This window comes from Nicotiana sylvestris, chromosome 10 (genome assembly GCF_000393655.2).
Source record: "Nicotiana sylvestris chromosome 10, ASM39365v2, whole genome shotgun sequence".
Lineage (NCBI taxonomy): Eukaryota > Viridiplantae > Streptophyta > Magnoliopsida > Solanales > Solanaceae > Nicotiana > Nicotiana sylvestris.
In genome coordinates, this window is record NC_091066.1 from 38,205,484 (window position 1) to 38,216,658 (window position 11,175).

Genomic DNA, 11,175 nt, shown 5'->3' on the forward strand with positions numbered 1-11,175 from the left:
CTAACAGTACTCCCTCTGTTCCAGTTTATGTGAACCTATTTCCTTTTTGGTCCGTTCCAAAAAGAATGAACCCTTTCTAAATTTGGTAACAATTTAGCATAAAGTTACAACTCTACCCTTAATGAGAAGCTTTTATAATCACACAAATACTCTGGACCCCATTTGGACATGTTTAAGACCACAAATTCTAAAGTCTTCATTTTTTTCTTAAACTCCGTACGCAGTCAAACAGGTTCACATAAATTGGAACGGAGAGAGTACTAGATATATTTTCTAGTTATGACTTGTCTACTCTCTCTTTCTTTTCTTTCACTTGGGCTAAATATATGATACAATACTAAAGTGCTCAATGTTGACAATAAAGTGCCTTTGAGGTCCAGTCAAACTTTTAGCTTTTGGAGTTGTTTTACACGATCTCTCTTTTTCTTTCCTGTTATATAGAAAAAGTTAGCTAGCTGGGAAAAATGAAGTTATGTTAAACACTAGATGGTGGTTAATTGTCCACTTGTAAGTTGTAAGGAGTGAAGTAGGGGTGAGTATAGATAGGGCAAAACCGAAATTCGATTTATTTTGATTTTTGATTTGTATTTTCGGATAACATATTGAATTTCGGATTTAATTTTTAAATTTTTGAATTTCAAATTGAATGTTGAATATCCAAAAATTCGAAATTAGTTTATTATCCATATGACAATAGTAATAAGTCAAATACCTTACCTATTAGATATTGTGTCATATATTCAATATACTAATACTAAGTTACTGTCATATTAATACTTTCATTTGGACATGATTTTACTATTTCTATTTCTTATCAGCCCCTATTAATACTTTTTGCATTTTCTTGATGATGATTTCATTACTTGTATACTTTATTTAGATGATTGCAGTGTGAATGCTGAACTTTATAGGTAATTTAATATGAACACTTCATTTATATGTTCATTTTTATAAAAAGAAGAAGAAACATATCAACTTATAGGCTCAAAATCAAAAATTCGTAATACCCAAATCTATTAAATAAAACTGAATTTAGAAAATCAGATTCAATCTTAGCTTATTTGAATCAGATCTGGATTGTTATTTCTTCGATCAGTCACTCGAAAATCCAAACCGAAATTTTCATATCTAACGTGAACTGCCCGAACGCCCACCCCTTTAGAGTGAAGGGATCCAATTGCAACATCTTCAAAGTACTGGGGTGTAGCTGAAAATACCTACCAAAGAAACGTAACGGATCAACGGTACATTATTCGTCTTCTGCCTATAAAAACGGAGTCCTAATTTAACTGTAAAATTCTCGCTTTCTCCTCGGTCCTGTCCAGAATCTGAATTGCAACGTGTATCTCTGAGGTAAAGTTTATCCTCTTTCTCTACTTCAGTTGTGCTCTAATTACCTCCCTATATGTATGTATATATTTGTGCATTTTGAGCTGATCTAGGGTTTTTTGTTAGGGATTTGGTGAATCATGGCATCCAAACGGATTCTCAAAGAGCTCAAGGATCTCCAGAAAGATCCTCCTACCTCTTGCAGCGCTGGTGATATTTCAAACCCTTTTCTTTTTTCATTTTACTTCAAATTCCGTTTTTGATCTTCAGTTTTCTTGCTGCCTTTATTAATGATTATGTATTTGTGAACTTTTTTTACTTTCTTTTACTAGTTTTTGCTGCTGATGCATGCCAAAATTATCATTTTAGTTGCTCAACTACATGATTAGATGGTTAACATTTTTACATTTCTAACTTGGGAAAGTGCATAAAGTTGAAGGTTTTTTTAGGTCCTTTGCACTGCACAAACATAAATTGATCCTAACGACCTGTTCCGGGGTGGGGGGCCGGAACTTGTAAATAACCTGCATATGGTAGAGGTGACAGCCTATCATATCCAATCTCATGCTTGAGACTTGTTTACAGTCTGCATCTATTAAGGTGACAGCCTATCATATCCAATCTCATGCTTGAGACTTGTTTACAGTCTGCATCTATTAAGTTGTTTTTTGATTTTTTGTGTGTTCTTACATCTGTTGTTCGTATCATGAGTTTCTGAGCATCTGTTTGTAGTACACCCAGTTTTTCAGACACTTGTTTAAATGTCATCATGTGGCAAGTTGTTCTCTGATTCTCTGTGCTTGCTTATGTTATCCATATTAGGCCCAGTTGCTGAAGACATGTTTCATTGGCAAGCAACAATTATGGGTCCACCTGACAGCCCTTATACTGGCGGAGTGTTTCTTGTTACCATTCATTTTCCACCTGACTATCCATTTAAGCCACCGAAGGTATTATATTTGTGTTGTGTTGTTGATGACACTTGACAAGTTGCCTGTTTGTTTGCTTATTGACATGATATTTTTGAATTTTCGATAGCTTATTTGGCAGAATCGAATTCGCTTATCATTTTCTAGGCTTGTAATTTTATTGTATCAACTGGATTGAAATGTCTTTGTTCACTTTAATAACTTTTAAGGTAAACATATATATTAAAGCTCAACTCAAATAGTGTCAACTTTTGACCGTGATCCTTTTCATTTCCCCTACCAAGTCGTAACTCAGATCGTAAAGGGTCAACGCCTTCATTCAGTAGGTCAATCAAATTTAATTCGTGTTAGCTTTTCCTTTTTTTTTATATATAAAAAATACCTATGTGAATGACTTGTTTGCTAATTGGATTTATACATTTGTGCACAATAGAAACTTTAGCTATGCTTGAAGAATTAGGTTGGCAGTGGAAAAGGATGCCATGAAAAATATGGAGATTAGAAAGCTTGTGGTCCAAATGGTATCCCCTTAGAGGTTTGGAAGTGTTTTCAAAAGTTTGGAGTAGGATGGCTTACCAAGCCATTCTAAGAAGTGACAGGATATCCGACTAGTGGACAACGAGTACCCTGATTCCAATTTATAAGAACAAAGGAGATATTCAAAGCTGTGCGAACCATCGTGACATTAAACTTATGAGTCATACGATAAAACTCTGAAAAAAGTGATAGAGCGTAGACTTAGGGACACTACAACACCGATCGAGAACCAGTTTGGATTTATGCCCGGTGAATCTACAAGAGTTATATTTTTGCTAAGAAAATTGATGAAAATTTATCGTGAGTGGAAGAAAGATGTGTACATGGTGTTCATTGACGTGGAGAAAGCATATGATAAAGTGCTAAGAAAAATCCTTTGGTGGGTGTTGGAGAAGAAAGGAATTCATGTTAAATATATAAATGCCATAAAGAATATGTATGAAGGAGCCGCCACTAGTGTTTAGAACAACAGCAGGAAATACAAAGGAGTTTTTGTAGCCGTGGATTTACATCAGGGATCGGTATGAATGAGCTAATCAATACATTAAAATATGAAGTCACATTGTGTATGCTATTTATTGATGATGTTGTGATAGCCGATGAAACTAGCGAGAGTGTCAACCAAAAGCTTAAACTATGGAGAAACACTTTAGAGATCCAAGAGTTTTTAGGATAAGTCCATCAAGAATATTTGGAAAATGATAAATGCTTGTATATGTTGGAGCATATGGAATGAAAGAAATAGAAGATGCTTTGATGGACTATCAACTCCTGACCACACCCTAAAAGCTAATTGCCTTATGTATTTATTTAGCTGGGCAAATGTTTCCCTATAGAATCCCCTGAAACCTTTTTGAACTTTGTTAGCTCTTTGTATCTAAGATAGCATGTCTATGGTAAGTTAATATGTTGGTCTTTTTTGCTTTTTGAAGCTACTATGTAGCTTTTGCTTCTTGTAATATTTTGCATCTTCTTGATGACATCAATGAAGCCAATTGTTTCATAAAAGAAAAGATAAGTAGAAGTATAATTGAGTATATGTACTGTAAGTTTAGTTAGCATGAGAAGAGTGAAGTAAGTGAGATTAAACGCACACAATACAAATATCTAGGCTCGTTGTTTTAGGAGAATGAATGATAGATAAAAATGTTACGCATAGAATCAAAAGCACATGGTTAAAATGGAGAAGTACTACCGGCTGTTATGTGAGAACGATGCTTACTAAAGTGAAATGTAAGTTCTATAGAACAATTATAAGACCAATAGTTTTATATGACACACATGTTGTGTTGCTAAAATCCAACACATCCACAAGATGAGTTTTGTAAAGATGCGATGATAAGACGGATGTGTGGTTATACAAGATTAGATGAGATTAAAAATAATCACATACCCCAGAAGGTACAACTAGCACATATTGAAGATCAAATGAGAGAATGTTTAATGCCATGCGTCAACCTCTTGTACCAGTCCGTAGATGTGAAACCATGATGAGTAAAAGTGTTAAAAGAGGACGAGGTAGGCCTAAAATCATATAGAATGGAGTTGTCTTGAAATACTTACAATCTTTTTGATTTGATGCAGACTGAGCAGAATATAAGGCACAATGGACGAAATAGATTTGTATAGGCGATACTAATTAGTTGGTAATATATTTTAGTTATATTACTGTGTTTACTTTAGGTCCTATGCTTAATAGGAGTCTTTTATCCTTGTTAAAAATTATTATGCCAATAGAAAATATGGAGTACTTTTATTTTTATTTCTATTTAATATAATGTTAGCCTGTTGATCAAGAAAATTTTTTGGCCGTAGATTAATTTAAATGGCCGACCCAACTTATTTAGGATTGAGGCGTAGTTTGTAATGACTTGTTTGCAAAGAACTAAAATTAAGCTCAAGTTAAAGAGCTGGAACTGAATTTTGAATTATGTAGGTAGTCATGGTGTATTATCATCTTCGAATGTGTTATAAATTCTTAGATGATGCTAATATTTTATATTTTTGCAAGAACATTTTTTTTCTTCATATTTCTAATAGTGTAGATTTTTTACACTCATTTTTGGAGGATTTAATAGAACTAGCCAACTAGGCACATCGCGTGATGGTATATTAGCTTTAAAAAGAAGTTAATGAACAACCCATGAGTGCAATTTTTGCACACTGCTTGAATCACATAATGAAATCTCTCTTCATATCTTTTAACTGGGCATAATATGTTCTTTGATCCATCTGCCAAAGCACATAATCAAGTTTTGAAGAAATTTTATGTGCAAACTCGTAGAGGAACTTGGGTGTCTTCCCTCTACAGGATGTTGTTCTGCAACTTCTTTACAGGATGTTGTTCTGCAACTTCTTTGCTTTTGTTTCTTTTTATTTTTTATTTTTTTCCCTGTGGACAAATTTCTCCTCATTATATGGGATAAATGTCCAGGTAGCTTTTAGGACAAAGGTTTTCCACCCAAACATCAACAGCAATGGTAGCATTTGCCTTGACATTTTGAAGGAACAGTGGAGCCCGGCACTTACAATTTCCAAGGTTAGTTGTATTTCCTGAATATCGGTTACCACTCATTCGACATTTTGAATTTGCATATTTACACCTTGAGATTTTTGAGGACTAGTATTCTCCCTAATTGAATAAAATGTCCTTAAGGGAGTGAATGGCAGAATGGTGCAATGTAAATATTAGATCAGTAAGATGTATATGTCCAAAGCTACTATCTATTCCTTGCTTTCCTTTTCGTTAAATCAGCCTCAAATGGGGAGGATTCCTGTGTATATTCAAATTTATGGTATTGTCTTTCCATGTGGCCAAGTTTGTGGAGTAGTTCTAGGTTAATTCAACTGAAACAAATGCAGAGATTGAAATTATATTTTTCTGATGCCTTCTTTATGGTGCTTAGAGGTTAGTAAAATAAAAATGTACACAGCTTCTTATAGATATTTAAGTGACGCGAGGTGGAAACCGATATCTGATATTCTGCCCCTTCGTTCAAATTTTAAAAGTTGAATACCAGAAGCAATCGGCTCGTTTCAAAGTAAAACACCCATTATTATTTTGTATTGGTAAACAGAGCAAGTGGGTGCTCAATTTGTTCTTTTTGCAATACCATTAATCATAATCAATTAATCAAGTGATGTCAGGTATTCATCAGATCAAATTTTAGTGGGTGTATTATAGAATCTTAATTAATTTGTTCCTTGCAGGTATTGCTGTCAATCTGTTCTCTGTTAACAGACCCTAATCCTGATGATCCATTGGTGCCGGAGATTGCTCATATGTACAAGACTGATAAAAGCAAGTACGAAACAACCGCCCGGAGCTGGACTCAAAAGTATGCCATGGGTTAGTTGCTGTGACCATCTCTGGAGGGGCTCCTTTTCTTCTGTGGTATTCTGTATATCTATTATGTATTAAGAAATGGTGTTCTTATGCATAATCAACTCAAGGGGAAAGGTTGAACAGGCCCCTCTTGTAACAATTTGATTTGCTGTTTGTTTGCAAGAATCTAATGGTTTTGAAACTGTATGATGGGTTCAATCTATGTGTCTTGACCCTTTTCATCTGCACTTAGTTATTCACTTACATTGAGAGCATCCCCAAACTTTTTCGATGAAGTTAATCTAGGGGGTTTCTCAAGATTACAAACCAAATGGGTAAGTTGCGAATCTACATCTCAAATTACTTTTATTTGGTATGCAAACAATTCGTGGTTATGATGTTCGAACAAACAGCCAATTGCAGCTACAAACAAATCGAGGAGTCGCTGACAGAGCGAGGACAAAAACATTTTAAAGATGTCTTGAAAGGTCATGGTGTTTTAATCAAATTTTGGTCACTACGCAACCAATTTATGTTGCCATGCATTTTAAGCGTTTCGAGGTATAATATATTTTTTTTGGTTGAAGGTAGCTGAACTTTTTATTTCAGTTGAACATGTCAAATGTATGTCAATGTATGGTACTTGCGAGGTTATAGATTATAGGTGTATGTTTTTGGCTATAGAGACATTTTTAGTAGGGGTGTACATAGGTTGGGTTGGTTCGGATTTTACAATTACCAAACCAAACCAATTGTGTCGGATAATTAAATTTAAAGACCAAATCAAACCAATAAAACTCGGGTTTTTCACTCTCGGTTTTTCTCGGGTTTTCGGGTTTTCTCTCGGGATTTTTCGGGGGGGTTTCCGGTAAAATCTTCGTAGAACAAAACATATAAATTATGCTCAAAATATTTCTTTAGTCCTAGTAAGATACAACTATATAAAGTATTTTCCAAGAAAATAATACAAAATATGAGATATGTCATGGCATTATCCTAAAATATTCAACAATAAAATTATGTAATATAAATATTGCTAATTAAAAAGCCATAATAAAAAGAGAAAATGCATAAAGATCCCATTCAACTTGTTCTGAAAAATCATTTACACACCTAAACTTTACGGGTGTCCTATTACCACCATATCCTTATCCAAGATGAATTTATTTAACCCCTAAAATGCCACAACCAAATTCTACCCAAGTAGTGTTTACACGCGCTGACACGTGACATTTTCGCAGGTTTTTTCATTTTTTTTCTTTCTTTGACCGGAATAATCGTCCCCCTCCCCCAACCAAACCTTTCTTTCTCTCCTTAAAAATATTCCAAACATTTTTATCAACTTTTCCAGCTTGCCTAAGACATTTCGGTCACATTTGTCGGATCTCCATGGGCAACCAAATTACAATTAAAGAAGTGACTTTTTTAGAAAAAGTTTTTTTGATAGAACCTTTGCAAGAGAAACTAGCTGACTATATTGACAAGAAAATGGTCTCTCTTTTTAGGTTTTTCTCGTCAATTTTTTTCTTCCATCTTGGTTAAAAGATAAATATATAAAGTAAAGTTAATATATAGAGCAGAACCGCAAAGCAAGTGGAAACTAAGAAAGATCCAATAAAGTGTTGGGTTTTCGTTTTCACCTAGGTTGTTTGCTCCGGTCAAGCTGTGAAGAACAATTGGAGGGTGGAGGAGATAATAAAATAGATGTAGAAAGAGCTATCAATCTTTAATTTTTGTTCTGTTACGATTATGATTGTATGGTGTTGCTCTCTTGTGACAATGGAGGAAAGAGAAAGAAGAAAAGGAAAGAGGAAGGAGAAGAAAAGAAAACAGGAAAATGAAAATAAAAAGGGTTAGTATTACACCAAATACAACTAATTAAGTGTAATTAAATGTAACAACCAATGAAAAATTAACATCTGTAAAATTTAAGTAGCTTTTTATATTTTCTCAGCCTTCCACGTGCTTTGAGTAAGGTAAAATTAGTTTCTCTGTCACCTCACCTTTGAAGGAGGTACTAATTTTACTTTGAATAAGAATAGGGTGGTACTAGGACACCCGTAAAGTTTAGGTGTGTAAATGATTTTCCAAGACAAGTTGAATTGGGTCTTTATGCATTTTCTCTAATAAAAATAAACATAATCTAAGAGTATTAAGTCATACTAAAATAAATAGACTAATAAGGGAGTATTAAATACATGACTAAACGCTAAAGAAAAAATAAAAATAGGTTATGCATTTTATTTAAAATATTGCAAAACAAAAAATAGATATTCAATACATTCTCATTCGTAGTATTGAATTAAATTTCTTTTGTTAGAATTAGTATTGATTTGATTTTGGTTTGGGCTTTTGTTAGTACTATTTAATTTACTAATGTTAATGGCTATAAAACTTATTGGAACATTCAAAAGTTCTAAGTCCAACCTTGAAATAATACCTCAAAAGATAAAATTATGAAATCTTTTAAGAAATATTTATAAATTACATCACAATAAGTATATTTATATATTAAATATATCTAAAATTTCTATATATGTAATGTCGGGTTGGTTTGGTTTCGGTTTGACTTTCTTTAGTTAAAACCAAACCAAACCAATTATATTATGGTCGGTTTTTTTTCCAACACCAAACCAAATCAAACCAACCCATAGTCGGATTTTTTTCCTCGGTTTGACTCGAATTATCGGGTTGGTGCGGTTTGTTGGTTTCCTTTGTACACCCCTAATTTTTAGATTATCAAGATTAACCTGTTGGCTACATCTTTGGTTGATCATTGTGCGTTTATGACTATGCCATACTCAAATTAGAAATAGGGTAGGACCGACAACTAGCTTCTTGGGACTCTAGTAAGTTTATGATAGCGTGCTATTTGGTTTTAGGTTTTGGTCATGAAAAATTGATTCTTACATAGACCATTATGTTATGTAAAACGCGAGACAAGTGAAATGCACGAAATATTATATACTGTTGTTGGCGATATGAGTGATGCAGGCTAGGGTTTTCTTGAAGACATTTCTTAGTCTCTCATTTGAGACACAAAGGAGCTGATAAGTGGCACATAGCAATTGCCACGTGGAAGAATCTGAACCATTGGACATTTTCAATCTCAACCGTCCATGACAGTTGTACCCTACTAAAATAATTCTGTGTACATATTAAGTTAGTTAGGCAGTTATATACAGTGTATAAATACAAGTACTTGTACAGTTAGTGGACAATAATAGAAAATTACAACTTGGGATATTTTGCTCTCAAAATGTCTAGAAGCTTCCTATAATTTTCAATGGTATCAGAGCTAGATCTTTTCGATCTAGATTTAGTTTCTTCAACGACAATTTGTCAATCTTTCTGGATTTATTATCCAGTTTCATTTGAATTCACTGGATTCTACTCCAATTTCTATGTCAAATCCTGTTTCGCTGGATTCTGCAGCGATTTCTGTAATTTCAGGTATAATTTCTAATTCTGAATCTGCGATCGTGACTCCAATGGAGAAAATTAATTGTGATCATCCATATTATTTGTATGCTTCTGATTCCCCTGGTATGGCACTTGTATCTCCTCCTTTTGATGATCTGGATATGAAGGATGGAGAAAATCAGTGTTAATTGCATTATCAACAAATAATAAATTGGGTTTCATCACCTAGACCTAAGGATGGAGCACCAGAACTTAAATATTGGATTAGATGCAATGATATGGTGTTTGCATGACTGCTTAATTCTATGACAGTTGAAATTAGGTCAAGTGTAATTCACTCTAAATCAGCAAGGATTTTATGGAAACAGTTGGAGGACAAGTATGGTCAATCCAATCTCGCATAGTCATTTGAATTGCAAAAACAATTGTTAGAAACTGTGAAAGGATCAAATAATATTGCAACATATTTTAACAAAAGGAAAGCTATATGGGATGAAATAGAGCTGATTGATTCTAGAGTTGTATGCATTTGTGTAGACTGTAAATGTGACTCACTTGAGAAAAATCATGCTATTGAAGAGAGACAAAAATTGGTTCAGTTTTTAATAGGGTTAAATGAGACATATACTGGAATTAGAGGAAGTATAATGATGATGCACCCTTCCCCTACAATTGACAGATCATATTACTTACTTTTACAAGAAGAGAGACAGAGGAGTATACAAAATATTGCCCAATATCCTAGTGAATCTAGTTCTTTTGTTGTGCCTGGGCAGCATTTTGGTCAAAGTAGACAGAAATCTAATATGAATGCAGGAAATGGACTCAATTCTTATAGAAGCAATCAGGAAAATAGAAGACTTTCTTCTGTAACTACTGCAAGAAAGCAGGGCATACCATTGAGAGAGATGCTTCAAGCTTCATGGCTATCCACAGAATTCCAATCCTGTGACCAACAGGCAGCCCAAATATCATTCTTTAGCTCAAGGGAATGCAGTATTCTCCGAAGAAACTACAGGCAGATGAATACAAGTGAAAATGAAGCTACAATTGGAATTACTCAAAATCAACTTGCTGAATTAATGGACAAGCTTCAACAGGTCAAATTTGGTCAACACAGTGCATCATCTTCTGACACTCAGGCAACTGCCAATTGTGCTGATATATTCCTACCTCATTCTGCTTCTTTTCCTAAGCCTACCAAAACTCATTTCTGGATCATTGACTCTGGGGCATCTGAACACATGAGTTTTGATCTTACCATTATGACTAATGTCACACTTCTTGCTAAACCTATCAATGTCACTTTGCCTAATTCTCAAAGAGTTAGAGTCACTCATGCTGGTCAAGTCACTGTTCATCCCCAATTGACCTTACACACAGTCCTATTTGTACTAGATTTTATGTTCAACTTAATTTATGTACATAGACTTTGTAAACAGTTTCATTCTATTCTTACCTTTAGTAATTCTTCCTATTTCTTGCAGGGACTTTCTTTGAGGAGGCCACTGGTTCTTGGTGAAATTCAGGTTGGATTGTATCTTCTTCATTCCACTCATCAACTTGCAGAGTCTTCTGCTCCCCTGCACACACAAAATAAGACTTTAGTCACTCCATTTACTAAATTTGCTA

General features: G+C 34.2%; 1 protein-coding gene across 1 annotated transcript; it reads left to right on the forward strand.

The window, feature by feature from the left end:
• Window positions 1-1,219: 1,219 nt before the first annotated feature.
• LOC104236703 (ubiquitin-conjugating enzyme E2 28-like) lies at window positions 1,220-6,343 on the forward strand. The gene is made up of 5 exons (XM_009790688.2): window positions 1,220-1,353; window positions 1,456-1,539; window positions 2,152-2,279; window positions 5,230-5,334; window positions 6,006-6,343. Exons 2-5 carry the CDS (start codon window positions 1,470-1,472, stop codon window positions 6,147-6,149), a joined length of 447 nt encoding a protein of 148 aa, XP_009788990.1. The 5' UTR covers window positions 1,220-1,353; window positions 1,456-1,469; the 3' UTR covers window positions 6,150-6,343.
• The last annotated feature ends 4,832 nt before the right edge of the window (window positions 6,344-11,175 follow it).